Source organism: Caloenas nicobarica, chromosome 27, assembly GCF_036013445.1.
Source record: "Caloenas nicobarica isolate bCalNic1 chromosome 27, bCalNic1.hap1, whole genome shotgun sequence".
NCBI classification, from domain to species: Eukaryota; Metazoa; Chordata; class Aves; order Columbiformes; family Columbidae; genus Caloenas; species Caloenas nicobarica.
Window position 1 is genome coordinate 2,723,998 of NC_088271.1, and position 15,623 is coordinate 2,739,620.

A 15,623-nucleotide genomic window follows, 5' to 3' on the forward strand; every position below is an offset into this window, starting at 1 on the left:
CCTCCCAAACTCAAATATTTGAATTATTTTTGGGTTGTGTTTGGGGAGAGGGAGATGAGGGGTTTATACTGCACTGTAAATGTCTCGAACTGGCGTTTCCCTTGCGCCCCCTCGGCTGCGATTGCTCTCAAAGGGCTCATTGTCTCGTTCCTTGGCTTGTTTAGCGAGCAGCTCTTTTCAATGAGGGGTTATTCATGGTCCAGCGTGGAATGAATGTGGCCTTTGTGGAGCTGTCTGAGGGAGCCCTGAAAGGGGTTTGTGTGCACAGGGCAGCCATTCCCCACTTGATGGGCCATGATAAATTGACTTAAAAAATATAAACAATAAAAGCAAGTGGCATAGCAGGAGCCAGCGCTGTCAGTGTGAGAATAGGGGAACACGTTGTTCAGGCCTCGGGGAGGAGTGAGTTTGTGTTTTCTCGGTGCTGCCCCAGACTAATGAGAGAGGTTCCAGAGAACTCGAAGGCTGTGGTCAGAGGGATGACTTTAAATGACATAAAACTCATTTATAGTCTGTCTTTTTTCTTTCCCTATCAAGCTGGTTCCAGTTACAGTTCCATGAGTGCCTGTGATGATAATGATGATGATTCTCCATCTCTAGTAGTAAGATCCCACAGCTGCAATTAAGTGAGAGTTTGGGTGCATTAGGACACAACTGAACTCAATTTACTCCTCCATGGCTGAAACCAAACACCCCCGTGCTGCTCCAGCCCCTTTGGGCTGAGGTTCCTGTTGTTCCTTACTGTGAGACAGTGTAAATATTGGCATTTTAGGAGAATCTTCATCTTGAACTCATGCTTCTCCTAGCGAGCCAAATGCCTGTCTGTATGTGACTCTGGATGTATCGCTTTTAATTTTAAACATACACATAATGAGATTTGTTTCATGAATCAGCTGCCTGCCTTGTGGAGGAGGCGTCCAGCCAAGTTTTTGATCAGGGCTGAGCTTTTGGAGCGTGTGTTTGCATTTTTCAGGTGCATCTCGTTATTCCAGAGCCGCCTTTGCTGCAACAGGTGAAGTTCAGTTGCATGAGTAGGGTGGAAACACCTGGTTGCTTCCACCAAAAAGCTTTGTGAGGAAGGGACGAATCTTCTGCTCCTGGGAGGCTTTTACTGAGAGGTATGGGGGAAAAAAGATCTGGAGAAATGTTTCTCTTTGCATATCAGATTAAAAAAAAAAAAATATTAAAGGGTGAGAAGTGGAGGGACTCTGCGTGCCTTCCCCCAAGGGTGGCCCTTGGCAGGACAGCACTTTTCCACTGTTACGTGGTCAGTTGTCATCTCTTGATCCTGAAATATTAGTATTTGGTTCTTGACTCCAGCCTGTTGCCACGGCGCATCCTTCAAGAGAGCAGCCCTGGTGGCGTGCGCTTACTTGGTTGTGTTTGTTTGTGTTTGTTTGTTTGGAGTTTTTGTTTTGGTTTTGTTTGGGTTTTTTGTGTGTTTTGTGGGGGGAGTTGGGGGGTTTATTGGTTGTTGTTTTGGGGGGGGAGGGTTAGTTTGTTTTTGTTGATTTGGGTTTTATTGGGTTTTTTGTTGTTTTTGGGGGGGGTTGGTTTGTTTTTGTTGATTTGGTTGTGGGGTGTGTTTTTTTTTTTTTTTTTGGAGGGGGATGTTTCGTGTGTGTTTATAAGAAATAGCAACATAATTTAATTCACCGAGTGCCTGTGCCGATTAACGGGCACCTAATGAGCTGCTGCTCAGCTCCACGCTGATTAACGGGCACCTAATGAGCCGCCGCTCCGGAGGCGGGGGGGGGGGAAGCGGCTTCTCCCGCCCTCAGCTCCGCAGTGGGGCCGGGGGGGCGGCTCTCCAGCCCCGGTACCGGCGGGGAGGGGAGTCCCGGCCCCGTCCCGCCCCTCGCGGAGCCTGCGCGGAGCCCGCGGGGCCATGGGCGGGCGGTGAGGCGGCGGGAGCGGCCATGCCGGTGCCCGAGCCCATGCCCGGCTACGGGCAGCTGCTCCGGCGGGGCTACGGCAGCCTGGCCGGGGCCGTGCGGGGCTGCGGGGACTGCGGCTGGGAGCTGGCCCGCCGGAGCTGGGCCGAGAACGCGTACCTGGGCTGGGCCGAGCTGCTGCTGTGCGGGCTCTGCGCCCTGGGCTGGACCGCGCTGCGCAGAACCGCCGCACGATGCGTGTTTCGGGTCAGTGCGGGACCCCCGCGGGGGACGGGGCACCGGGACATGCGGGATGGGGGCACCGGGGAGCGGTGGGATGCGGGATGGGGGCACCGGGGAGCGGTGGGATGCGGGATGGAGGCACCGGGGACCGGCGGCGATGCGGGATGGGGGCACCGGGGACCGGCGGCGATGCGGCGCCGGTTGCACCGAAGGGGTCGTTTCTCCGCTATGCGGGGCCACATCCCGGGAGCTGGTTGTGCGGAAAAAGACGTTCTGCTTCCTCTAGGGCTTCGTGCTGGGAGGGGGATGTAGCATGAGAGAGCCCCCTTCCCTCGGGGCTGCATGTTTTTTGGGGGATATGGCAATGAGAAAGCCCCCCCTTCACCCGAGGCTGCCCGTTTTGGGGGGATGTGCCATTAGAGAGCCTCCCCTTCCCCTGGAGCTGCATCCTGGAGCATCGTGCTGCACCAGCGAGCTCTCCTCCCGCCCTGCCATGTTCCCTTAGCTGCGTCCTGAGAGGGGTTGGGGGTTATTTCTTGCATGGGGGAAGAAGAAGAACCAGTGTTTCTGCTTGTCATCTGCGGTTTGCATGGGAAAAAAAGGTCCGTCGCCGGTGCGGCGGTGGAGGGGATGGCGTGGGGATGGCTGCGGTGCTGCAGTGCTGGGCTGACCTTCTCTGGAGCGCAGGGATGCGAGCAGCCCCCCCGTGCAGCCGCCCAACGGCTTTGCCAGCCGTCATCCCCTCCTCGTTCGTATGGTACTTGGTAAGGGACAGGACGATCTGGATGTCCCCGAGAGCGAAGACCGGCTCTGTTTTATTTCTGGCTGTGAAAAGCGTGTGGAATGAAATGAGACCTCCCCTCTCTGATGGCTCGGTCCCAGCTGAGGCGATTTCTTCCATGCCGCTTTTCTAGCGAGACGCTGTGCACTTTGCATTTACCCTGGCCTCGAAAGGCAGAAGTGACAGAGATGCAGTATTTTGGATCAGGGGATAGTCCTCGGCTCTCAGGGATGCAGAGGCGACCCTTTTCTCACAAGTACAGTGGCACGAGGCCTCAAGTAGCTTCAAGAGCCTTTAAAGCGGCTCTTCCTTTGCTTATCTGGTAACGCGAGGTTCCAGTCTAAGTCCTCTGGAGTCATTTGAAGCTGCTAAAGTGGCATATAGGCAAGGTAACGTGCTGGCTTTTTATGTAGGACTGAATTTCTCCTTGTGACCTGCACCCATCTGCCTGCGGGTACCGATGGGCAGCGTCCAGCGCCTGGGAACGCTGGGACTGGGCTCTAGGTCTGTCCTAACAAATCAGACTTAATTTCCTTTGTGCTCCGGTTTCCCCTCGTGTAAGGCTCATCTTTACAGAGCGAGCGGTGATCAGAGCGTGAAAAAAAGCTCCTCGTGCCGTGCAGTCTGCTCGGAGCTGTCGGAGGATGCTCGGCGGCTTGTGCGAGCGCCGAGGTGTCACTGCCTCGAGAAATGGGTCACGCTTGTAACTGCAGAAGAGCGAGGGGGGTTGATTGGAGCCGGGTCCTGTGGCCGCATCTGCATGTGTTATAGTGATGAGATGCTGAGGGAAATTGTGACAGCATCAGTTTTCTCCCAGCAGATAGGTGGAAGGCTAGCAGTACAGAGAGACAACTCTATATTTTAAAATCATCTGAAGTTTTACTCTGTTTGATTTTTTTTTTTTTTCTTTTTTTCTATTTTTTTCTGCTGGACTTACTATTGGGAAAGCTGGAGGTCGTGGCTTTCCTCTAAAACCTCTGGCAGTATTTAGGAAATCGGTTTGTCCTGCGTGGCCTCTGTACAGGTAGTGCAGGAGCGGATCACTCTGCAGCAGGGAGAGGTTTCATCGCATGGAGGGGAGCGAAGGCAGGGAGGAAAAACACACTTGGTTATCCTTGTGGGTCTCTTCTGACTCAGGACATTGTATGATTCCTGTTTAACCCTGGGAGGAAATGTCTCCCGTGCTCAGGACCTCACTTCCCAGTGCAGACTCAAAAAGCATCCTTCCTCATTTTGAATCTTTTCGTGTTCCCTGCAAGGACTGAAACACAATTATAAAAATGAATCCGCTCAGCGTCCGGAGAACGCTACCTTCCTGCGTGTTAGCTACAAATAATAAATCTCGCTGCTTGGATTGTGATTCTCTGCGTCTGAAGAGGAAGCGACTCTTACCGCGAGGCCTCGAAGCTGCACCGTAGCTCTGGCCGTGACGGCTCCTCCGAGAACCGCGGGTGTCGGAGCCACACGCCTCGTCCTGCGCTCTCTGCGTGGCCCCGTTCGCGTCAGCGGGATGGAGAGAGCAGGACGGGGAGGCTCCTCGCCCTCTCCTAGAACCACAGCAGCATTTATCCCGCAACATCTTTGCCACGAGAGGTCTCGCAGTTGGGTTGAGGAAGCAGTAAAGGTTGTGCCTGTGCTGGGAAGGGCTGGGTTAGGATTTGGAAGTGTGGATTTTCACCCGTTACAACGACAAGGCTGGTGGCTGTGCGTTAGACGTGGTTTTCCCACCATCCTTGGAGCAAAGATAACTTTTAGCCTGTTGCCTCTTCTTTACAGAATCTTCACTTGGTGCAAATACAGAAAGGAGTTGTTTTGGTGTAGGAAAGGTCTCAGTTTGCTGAGCAAATGTGGGTTGGGTAGGGAAAGACCCCCCAAGTCAGCACGGGCATCCCTGCAAAGGCCCGAGAGACGTGTCCGTCCTCCTGGGGTCTGGTCTGAGAGTCTCTGGTCTGAGAGTCTCTGCTCTTCGTCCTGTTGACCTCTGAGTGCACAGACTTAAATGATACTCGGGGCATCTCTGGATGAGCTCGCTGGAGCTGCAGGTCACCTCCAGAAACGAAGAGCAAGATGGTTCTGGGCCAGGGTTCCCATCCCACGAAGCCCCCTCGGTGCGTGCGCCCCTGCCACGGTCGGTGTCTGAGCTCCGTCGCTCTCCGAAAACTGCTGTCCTTGACTTGTCCCCTGCCTGGGGAGCGCCTGCAGCCGGGCTCGGAGGAGCTCGATTGAAAATCAGCAACCTGAGCATCTCTGCGTTAGTCAAACCTCTGGAGGGCAGCTGAGCCCAGCCGCGCCGAGGCCAAGCGCCTCGGCAGTGAACTTGAATAGATAAAACTAAGATAAAACCTGGATTGATGCACGAAGATGACCCAGGATAGCTGTGGCAAGCCTAGGCAGACACTCGCAGCCCTGACCTACCCTGAGCCGTCTTTGCTGCTGGGAGTTAAAGTCCCCAAGGCAGCACTAAGTCTGTAAGTGCACAAAATCCATTCCGTATAAAAGCCGCCTCTGAATCTGGTGCTGTTCGTCAGGTATCACCTCTGTCCTTAACAACCACCTGCCTTTCCCCTGCAGTGGGTGAATGTTTTCCATTTTTGGCCCAGACACTAGCCAGCTTCCTATCTTAGTGGTGTCCAAATTTGTAGGACATTGCAGTGTCCTCTGCAAGGAAAGGTGTTGTGTAAATTGAAAAATATGCTCTGCAAAGCAGGGTTTCTAGGTGAGTGATACGGTATAGCCCCGGGAAGGATGTGGAAGCGGGAAAGCAAGGGTCTCTAGTACATTTTCAGTGATTTATGCAACTTTTCTCCACCCTTACAGTATTGTCCAGACTTGTTTTGCCAAGTGTGGCTTAAGGGGGGGAATTACCACTGTCCCAAAAACCCGCCACCCCACGCGATCTCTGCCGAGCCCGGGGGTGGGAGGAGGCTCTGCCACATCATCTCCCCGGCTCGTCCCGCTGTTCGGAGCACGAACCCTGGAAACTCGAGGGGAGAAAACCACAACAATGGGTCTTGTCTTCACCTCGGGGGCCGAAGCTGCGCGGCTGCGTCTGGGAGCGGGGGCTGCTCTCCCCACGGCAGCGGCCGGGCACGGGGAGGTTCTGTCTCCTCTCCCAAGAGCATCTTCCATTGCATTCCTCTCTCGGAGGCAAATTTTAGTGCTTGCGGAGGAACCGAGGAAGAAATAAAACCTGTTGGTTTGTTGCTATTGTTGTAGCGCCGTGTTGTCGATCTGAAAAGCATCACGCGGAGCGTAACAGAGCTTCCCAGTGTGTGAACCGCTGTACGGGCAGGGAAACTGAGGCACTGGGGTAGGGATGGAGCGCTGAGAGCTGGAGCTTGTCGTGCTCCGTTGGGTTCATCCCCTTTCACGGTGGGGTGACAGCCCCCGCCCGTGGGTCCACAGCCTCCAGGAGACTCGTTTATTGTTGTTCAGAGAGCAGCGACATTTCACTGGGTCTTTCCTTCTGCGGGCTCGGTGGCATGTCCCTGATGCGACGCGGGGTGGCGGCTGGTCCAGGAGCGACAGCCTGGCTGGGTGCGGGAGGGACGTGGTCCCTTGGGGTGCAAAGACACCGTCACAGCTCTGGGAAGACGCGCACGGGGCTGCGGGGAGCTCTGCCACCGCGGAACGGGCGGTAGCTGTAGGTTGTGGGCAGGTTTTGAATCGGAGCTCTGCTGGCTCATCGTTATCGTCTGCGTTGAGTAAAAGCTGATGCAGAGCTGCCAGTTCCCTGGGCCGAGGATGCGTCGTGCCAGCCATTCCTTTGTGTTCCTCTGGGGAGCTCGGCGTGCCCAGAAACCAGCTGCGACATGGCTGGGATTTGGCTGGGCCCTCATCTCCGGGCTGGGGAGGGGGCAGAGGAGCTGGGGACGCCCCGGGGGACACGAGTCCTCCGTAAGAAGCCGCAATCCGTAACTGGAAGGACTCGTGTCCTGCTGCTTTAGCCAGTTGTAGATTGAAGAGGACTGGCTGCTTTCCCCTAGTGCCAGAGGCTGTAAAAAGGGAGCGAGCATGTGTTTGCTTTTTTGCTGGGAGTATTTTTTTTGACACTTCAGCAGAGCTGTGGGCAGCGACAGTTTCCATTTGGTTTCTCTTTCCAGCTCCAAACCGCTCTCACCCACCGCTTCGCTCCTTCCCCCCACCCCAGCGATGCTGCGGGGGAACAATCACGTCCCTCCCACCGCGTAATTTTACAAATGAATCAGAAGATGCCTGCGGAGGTTTGCGTGGGGCTGACGAGGAGGAGGGAGGAGGAAGAGCCGGTCGCCCTTTAAATGAAGCCTCATTACATCACTTGCCAAGAGCCTTGGGCTCTTTCAGCCGGAGTCGGATCCGCTGCTCCCACCGCAGCGCCCGTCACCCGTAGCAACAGGCATCTCTGTGCCGTTGCCATGGGAACGGCAGCGGGGTAGCGAGAGGACATCCCCCACCTTGTGCATCTCCCGCCCCCGGGGCGAGGGCAGATGTGCTCCCCTTGGCTTGTGCTTCCCCCGTGGGAGCAGCCCACGTTTCGGTGGGACCTCCCCAGGGACAATAATTTGTTCCTCCAGCCCCCTGTGCGGGTCAGGGCTCTGGGAGATGCTGGTTCCCTCCCAGTTCTTCCCAGTGTCTGCTCCAGAGCCAGCTCCCCTTTGCAAGGTCCAGCCTGAGATGCCCTATGGTGGTTTAAGAGAGGAGGAGGGTTTCTCCAGGGCTTAAAACCTCCTGGAGTGGTGGCCACCAGCAGCTGGAGCGGAGTAGCCCTTCCCTTTTGGAAGCTTTGCTTTTGCTCCAGACTGGGAGCTGCTGCCGTGGACTGTCCATCAGATGATCTGCTGCGCTGCTGCCGTTTCTGCAGAGGCTCCGAGTGTCCATAAAACACAGGTTTTTCTCAGTAGAACGTGCCAGCCCTGCAGGTGATGGTCCTTGTCATCAGCTCTGCCTGCCGGGGGTAGAAACGTGGTGTCCTTCCCCCTTTGCAGGGAGCTGAGGCGCAGAGAAGCAGCGAAATGACTTGGCCGGCGATGGGCAGCAAAGCCGCAGCCGGGCTTTGCGGCTGAGCTCAGCAGCCTAAATCCAGCCCTGGCTGAGGAGGGCAGGGGCGAGCCGTCCCGTATCCGAGCTGCCGGTCCGCTCCGCTCTATGGAAACGCAAATAATTTATGCTTTCTGGGCTCGGGACTTTCTGTCTCTGCATTATTTATTCACCCTTCAAGCGTCTTCCTCTTTTTCCTGCCGCGGCTCCGGTTGGAAGAAGCCTTGGCAGCCGCGGGTTCCTGGCCTCGATGGGGCCGGCCGTGCTCCGAGTGCGAGATGTGTCGGCGAGGCCAGGGCTGGAGTGGGGGACGGACAACTTGGCAAGAGCTTTGTGGGGCCGGTGCTCCCAGCTCTGGGAAATTCAGAGCTTCGAACAAAACACTTTTTAGGCTGGGACAATGCTTGGAGTGGAATCCTTTGAAAGATCTGATGCGGAGAGGGGTTAGAGCCAGACCAGCCACTGCCTGGGGACAGCTGGGACCTTAATATAGCTTTGAGCATCCTGGAGCTGCAGAAAGTGCTGACCTGGGGCAGGGTACGGTTACTTTGCAGGCATTTTGTTTATTATCCGGTTGACTGCTCCCCTGCAGCTGTGGCTGGGCTGATGTGGCTCCGTCACTGGTGATGAGAAGCAGAGATGGTGCCTGGGGTTGCTCGGGGGGGGGAACACATCCCTGCCCGGAGCGCGGCGGAGCTGAGGGCGCACGCGGCATCGCTCGTGTCTCTCTCACGGTGTAAGAACAAGGGTAGCACTGGCTGCTCCATTTTACTCCTGGAGTAAAATTTACTCCTGGGGAGCTGAGGCTGTTTAACGCTGGGGTTTTGCTTTTACTGTGACTTCCAAGTTCTCTACAACTCTCCAGGTTCTCTACAACTCTCCAGGTTCTCTACAACTCTCCAGGTTCTCTACAACTCTCCAGGTTCTCTACAACTCTCCAGGTTCTCTACAACTCTCCAGGTTCTCTACAACTGCCTGAAAGGAGGTTGGAGCCAGGGGGTTTGGGCTCTGCTCCCGAGGAACAAGCAATAAGAAGAAACGGCCTCAAGTTGCGCCAGGGGAGGTTGAGGTTGGATCTGGGGAACAATTTCTTCCCCAAAGGGCTGTGGGGCATTGGAACAGGCTGCCCGGGGCAGTGCTGGAGTCACCATCCCTGGAGGGGTTGGACAGACGGACATGAGGTTCTCAGGACATGGGGCAGTGCCGGGGTGGGTTATGGTTGGACTCCGTGATCTTGAGGGGCTTTTTCCAGCCAAAATGATTCTGTGATTCGAAAGTGTGGCCCGGCTCTCTCACTATTGCGGAGCACAAGTTGGGAGCACGGGGTGGTTCTCAGCATCCTTGCGAACGTGGGGAACTCGGTGTGAGAAAGTTTCGTTCTGATTAGCACGAGCAACCCGCAGCACTGCTCGGTCTCCCTCCCCTCGCTTTGCCCGTATTCGTGGTGGCTTTGCCTCCTGTTTTGGAGTCCTGACCGGTGAGAGGGGATGTTGCAAACCACAGGGAGGGGAAAACCAGCAGCGTTTTGGTGCTGCTCAGCAAGAGAAGCTGCTGGGAAGGGAGGCGAGCACGGGCAGGTGCAAGAGAACCCAGCGCCAGAGCCTTTGCTGACACGTCGCCTGCAAATCTGCCCCTCTCCAGTTGCCCACACAGGGGAGACTGTGCTGTGCGGGTTGGGAGCAGCAGCGGCTGTGGGTTTAGGACTCTGCACAGACTTTGCTTTCTCAGTTTTCTGGGAGCTGGCAGCACCACAAGGTCCGTACGCGCAGGATAATATCGTTACGGCTTCCTCTGCTGGGTTTCCTTGGGCAGATAGGGCTCTATTTTTATTTTATTAGTTATTGCCTGTGCTCTGCACGAGCCAGCTGTGGTCAGCCCCGCTCCGGGAGCCAGGGGGGATGGAGCGGTGCCCAGAGCGCGGGACGCGCCGCCTTCTTGGTGCTGTAAAGGCCAGAAAAGTGGGGTTTGTGACGCTGGCTTTGCCCTGTCTGGTGGTGCACGTGTGCTCGAGTTTCTTGGAGATTCGGCGCGCTCTGCCCTGGGTTCCCCACGTCTCTTTGCCCCGTGCGATGATATTTTTCCCTTCTCCTCGCAGCCCTTCGCGGAGTGGTGCAACCTGCAGCCGAAAGATGCCGCCAAGATGCCCGAGAGTGCCTGGAAGCTGCTTTTCTACACGTTATCCTGGTCATATGGCATCTACCTGCTCTTCTTCACTGACTACCCCTTCTTCTATGACCCACCGTCTGTCTTTTATGGTACAGTAAGAACTGGGGAGAAGTGGCTGTGGATTAAGATGTCCAGGTTCGTAGGACGACTGGGTTGAACAAGGGAACAAGAATTGGAGTGAGCGAAAGAGAAGACTGAACCCCTCAATTGCCTTTTTTAATGATGCCGTGGGTGCCAAAGGGCACGGTCTCTGTTCATTTTGTTACAGAGAGAGTCACCCAGTGGCTATTGCAGACCGGCCGGGCCGGGATGTGTCAGAGGGGAATGGGATTGAGTCATTAATGCTGGAGAGAAGTAAATCAAGGCTTCTCCCCGAGATCTAGGAGAGGGAGCGGGTCTAATGCCAAAGGCAGAGTTTGGGAGCCGGGGTACCCGGGATTCCTTCCAGTCCCCGAGGATGTGCTGGGGCAGCTCTGGCTGCTCTTTGCGCTCCCGTCTCTGCTGCTGCTGGAGCTCTGGGTTCACCCGCCTGTCTTTGTCCCTCCCCAGACTGGAAGAAGGGCATGGACGTCCCCACGGACATCGCCATCGCCTACCTGTTGCAGTGCAGCTTCTACGGACACTCCATCTACGCCACCGCCTACATGGACACGTGGCGCAAGGACTCGGTCGTCATGCTCCTCCACCACGTGGTCACGCTGACCCTCATCGCCTTCTCGTACGCCTTCAGGTGAGGCCCCAAGCTGTGACACTGTCCCTCCGCGACCCGCCTGGGACGGTTTCGGGCCACGACACGGCGAAAACTGCGGCGTTTCTGCGCTCGCGCGTGTCCCGTGGGCACGTCGCGGGACTTTGACCGGGGGCGCGTGGATTCTCCTCTGCCTCCCGGTGCGATCGCGGTGTGATCCCGGTGCGATCGCGGTGCGATCCCGGTGCTCAGGAGCCACCGCGCGGTGCCAGAGCCCCGCTCAGCACGCTGCGCTGGGCCAGCCCCGCTTGTCTGGGTTATTCAGGGGGGTCTGCGTGCTCCCGGCGGGATGGGCTGTGGCTGCTGGGGGCCAAAACCACAGAATCACAGAATGTTAGGGATTGGAAGGGACCTCGAAAGATCATCTAGTCCAATCCCCCTGCCAGAGCAGGAACACCCAGGTGAGGTTACACAGGAAGGCGTCCAGGCGGGTTTTGGATGTCTCCAGAGAAGGAGAATCCACACCCCCCCTGGGCAGCCTGGTCCAGTGTTCCGTCACCCTCACTGAGAAGAAGTTTCTTCTCAAATTTAAGTGGAACCTCTTGTGTTCCAGCTTGAACCCATTACCCCTTGTCTTACTGTTGGTTGTCACTGAGAAGAGCCTGGCTCCATCCTCGTGACACCCACCCTTTATATATTTATAAACATTGATGAGGTCACCCCTCAGTCTCCTCTTCTCCAAGCTCAAGAGCCCCAGCTCCTCAGCCTTTCCTCACACGGGAGATGCTCCACTCCCTTCAGCATCTTTGTGTCTGCGCTGGACTCTCTCCAGCAGTTCCCTGTCCTTCTGGAACTGAGGGGCCCAGAGCTGGACACAATATTCCAGATGAGGTCTCACCAGGGCAGAGTAGAGGGGAAGGAGAACCTCTCTGGACCTACTGACCACCCCCCTTCTAATACACCCCAGGATGCCATTGGCCTTCTTGGCCACAAGGGCCCAGTGCTGGCTCATGGTCACCCTGCTGTCCCCAGGACCCCCAGCTCCCTTTCCCCTACACTGCTCAACCCGCTGCCCCACGCGTCTCCCTCCCCGCTGCCCTTTGCCGCAGGTACCACAACGTGGGCATCCTCGTGCTGTTCCTGCACGACGTCAATGACATTCAGCTGGAGTTCACCAAGCTCAACGTCTACTTCAAGCACCGCGGGGGAGTCTATCACCGCCTCAACGACATCGTCTCCAACGTCGGCTGCCTCGCCTTCAGCGTCAGCTGGTGAGTTTGTCCATCTGTCCAGCCCTGATCCCGTTTCCAACCCTCCTTGCCAGCTTTTGCAACCCCCCCAGTGCCCCGGGCTACGTTTGTCTGCATGGGAACCAGCCCTTTTTTCAAAAAAACGTTTGGGAAGAGGTTCCCGCAGAGCCTGGCCCCATGCTGGGTTTGGAATCCCTCTGTAGTCGCTTTGCCGTCTGTCACCACCAAAGTGCCTGTGAAATCTCGCTTGCAGCATGACAAATGACCCCAGGGGAGGAGGAGCTGTTTCCATGTTCCCACTCGCTGAGCTTTAGCCGTTAAGAAGTGCTTTTTTGCAAGGAGGAGACGGGACGTGGAGCTGTCCCAGATTCCAGCTTTGCTTTTTCCTCCTGGGGCAAGACAGGAGAAAAAGAAGATGAAGAATAGAGATGGGTAACTCGCAGGTTGTCGCTCCTCATTTGTCCCTTTGTCTCCTCTGCAGGGGGTGCTCTGAAAAGCAGAGGTGGCAACAAGAGCCCTCAGTTTGAGGGAAGGGAGAGCAAGGAAGGTTTTTAGCGATCAACTAGGGATGCACAGGACTAAGAAAACCTTCAGGCTGTGTTCCCCTCCTGTGCCCCATCCAGCTGAGAGGATCTGCGGCGCAGACCTGCGTCTCTCCCCTGAGAAAGCCCTTTCTTTGCCAAGCCTTTCTGCCCGCGGAAACCGTATTCTGCCGTTTCGCAGGGCGTGTTTGAAGTCCCGCCTAGAGCCAGGCTGTTAAACCCCGGCCGGACGCGAGAGCCGAGCCTGGCGGGCGCGAGGGCTGCCCGGAGCAGGAGCTCGCGCTGGGGGAGGCTGCGCGGGCTCTGGCGCTTCCCCCGGCATCCCCGTGGGATCGTTCAACCCACCCTGCTCCCTCTGCCCCGGCAGGTTCTGGTTCCGTCTCTACTGGTTCCCCCTCAAGGTGCTCTACGCCACTTGCTACTCCAGCCTCCAGTCGGTCCCTAATATCCCCTTCTACTTCTTCTTCAATGCTCTGCTCCTTGTCCTCACTCTGATGAACATCTACTGGTTTCTGGTGAGTAGGGGGAGCTCAGCAACCCCTACGCTTAATTTCTCCCTCCTCCGCGGCTCCCGCACGGCGCCTGCTGCGCTGGCGATGGCAGGGACGGAGCTGGCTCGGGTGCCATGGGGGTGGCTTGGAGGGGAGGAGGGAAACCCCGTCAGTGCCCGGGGGGTTTCTCTGTGCTGGAATTCAGACTGTCTCGCACCCCCGGGACCAGGGGAGTGATAACAGCAGCTGGGACAGGCTGGCACTTGACGCGGGTGTAAATGTTCTGGCATCCTGAGGATGGGCGGGGGGTGACAAGGGTGGACTTGTCTCAACCCTGGGCAGAGCTGGGTAGTGTCTGAGCTCATCCTGCAGCGGGGATTGAATCGGTTAATGGCAGTTACGGGTCATCAATCACAGCCGCGGGATTTGGGCGTCCCGGAGGGGTCTGCTCTGCCCTTCTGGGGGTGCAGGACAGTGCAGAAAGGTCCCAGTTGGCAACCGGGAGTGAGTGGGTTGGGTGGAACAGCCCAAAGCCTTGGGGTTTGCGGCTGACGGTGTCTCTCCCCGCGCAGTACATCGTCCTGTTCGTGGCCAAGGTGCTGATGGGGCAGATGAAAGAGGTGAACGACGTGCGCGAGTACGACGTGGAGGTCAGCAAGAAAACCGCGATGGCCAAGAAGAAAGAGGCTGGACTGCAGCTGCCCAGCGCTCTGAAAGAAGGGTACGTGGTGGGGGTGACACAGGTACAGCACTGCGGGCTGGGGGACAGGGGCTGGCCGACCCCAGGGCTCTGGAGCCGCTGCCGAAGGCTTCCCGGAAAACAGGAGAGCAGGATTCCGTGGCACAGAGCGTAGAACATTGCCGTAAGTCTCAGGAAGATACAGAGGCCAAAGCTCACTGTGCGCTGTGCTCTGTTTCGCAGGCTGCACCTGAAGAACGGACTTATAAAAGACAAGCGGTTATAAGGGACGCGCGGCCGCCGCAGCCCGGCTGGAGCTGGGGACTGACCCAGGACCCCGCGCTCAAACCCAGCGAACGAACGGCACAAGGAGAAAGAACTTCACCCCCGACACCCCCTGACCCCCGCCCAGCGCCGGGGGGAGATGCCACTGACAGGATGAGGCCCCCGCCGGGTTCACCTGTGACCTGATGCTTTTTCTGTAGCCGGTCTGTGCTGGGTCAGCTGGGAGGCTTTGCTGGTCCAGGTGGGATTTGGAGCTGGCTTTAGGTCCCCTGGTGTTTCTCTGTCACTCCATCCCTCGGCTCTTCTCGGTCTCTTTGCGATTTCTCCCATCTTTATTGTTGGACCCCCCGCACCGACGCTTCCTCAGCAGCTGGTGGAGGCTCCTGTCCTCTGACACAGCATCAAACTGGGGAGGGAAACGTCCTCTCAACATCGGAATCGATGGAATCCCAGGCCCGGGGAGCCCCAAGCCAGCTCTTCAGCTGCCGAGCGGGGACTGCAGAGGTGACACGGAGCACCCCGAGCCTTCTCCTTGGGCACGGAGCTGCCACACGCCTGGGGACGCAGCACAGCTCCCATTGCAGCTCTGCCTGGAAACCCAGCCCCGGCGCGTTATTCCAGCCTCCTGTCCTGCCAGACGATGGCCAGGAGATGTAATTTGCTTAAAAAGCCTATTTAAGTCTTCTAGTTGCTACAAAATCCAGTCCCAGTCCTGCAGGCTCCCCTGCTGAGGGATCTCAAGGCTCTTGCCCCAGCCATGGCTGCTTGTTCAAGTAAATAACAAATAGTTTGTGCTCCCCGGGCTGGTTTTCCAGGCAGCACCGGCCTCGCCGGTCACCGAGGCTGGGCTGGGTGTCTCTGGGGGGAATTCCTGTGCGTTTTCCAGCGTCTCAGACCGAGGCCGTCCCGTCGCTCTCCTCTCGCAGGGCTGGGACCCTCCGCTCCTGTGTCCTCCCTGGGAAGCGGAGCTTCTACCCAGCCAGGGACACCAGGCAGCACAGGAGGATCCAGGGTGTTAATTCCAGGCATCAGAGGCTGGTTAATTGTTGGTTTGTTTAGTTTTGGTTTGTGGTTTTTTTTTTTTTCCTTTTATTTTTGCGTCTGTCATATTGACTCAACTCCAGGCTCATTGTGTCAGCCAGAGGCAAAGTTCCTTGCTAAAAAGAAAGCAAAATGTGACTTGGGCTGAGGGAAACTGCCTGGAGCTGTGGCAGGATCCGTCACCCCGGGCGGGTTCAGAGGGGGCATCTCGGTGCTTTAGTTCCTCGGCTTTTGAGTGGGGTTTGCGGGAAGAAGGAAATGAAAGGAACCACTATATCCCAGGCGTCTTTCTGCTCGGCTGGGGCAGCGACGGTGCCGAATTGGGATGACGGCAGTACAGAGTCCATGTGGGTAGACTCGGTTTTATGGTACCAGCCTGGCCAGGGTTTCCCGTTCAGCTGTGTGTGTGTAACGGGGCTGTGCCGCGGTGGGTGCCGGTGGCTTTTCGTGTCTCGTGGGCAGAGCGGCGTGTGCGGCCGGGAGCTGAACGGGGGTCTGAAGGTTCGTTGAGCTGGGTTTTGATGAGCTTGAGGGAGAGATGTTGGATGCTGTGATTGGAAAAGGAAA

At 56.9% G+C, this 15,623-nt stretch overlaps 1 protein-coding gene across 1 annotated transcript; it reads left to right on the forward strand.

Moving 5' to 3' along the window:
• The first annotated feature begins 1,889 nt into the window (after positions 1–1,889).
• CERS1 (ceramide synthase 1) lies at positions 1,890–15,591 on the forward strand. The gene is made up of 7 exons (XM_065652778.1): positions 1,890–2,141; positions 10,010–10,169; positions 10,630–10,810; positions 11,878–12,039; positions 12,928–13,075; positions 13,624–13,772; positions 13,974–15,591. The coding sequence occupies exons 1-7, from the start codon at positions 1,920–1,922 to the stop codon at positions 14,014–14,016; spliced, it is 1,065 nt and encodes a 354-aa protein (XP_065508850.1). The 5' UTR covers positions 1,890–1,919; the 3' UTR covers positions 14,017–15,591.
• Positions 15,592–15,623: the final 32 nt, after the last annotated feature.

Bases quoted from the DNA above. Each gene is read 5' to 3' on its own strand.
- CERS1 (XM_065652778.1), top strand. From the start codon at position 1,920: ATGCCGGTGCCCGAGCCCATGCCCGGCTACGGGCAGCTGCTCCGGCGG. The intron at 2,142-10,009 runs GTCAGTGCGGGA...TTCTCCTCGCAG, and splicing joins CCGCACGATGCGTGTTTCGG to CCCTTCGCGGAGTGGTGCAA. The intron at 12,040-12,927 runs GTGAGTTTGTCC...CTGCCCCGGCAG, and splicing joins CTCGCCTTCAGCGTCAGCTG to GTTCTGGTTCCGTCTCTACT.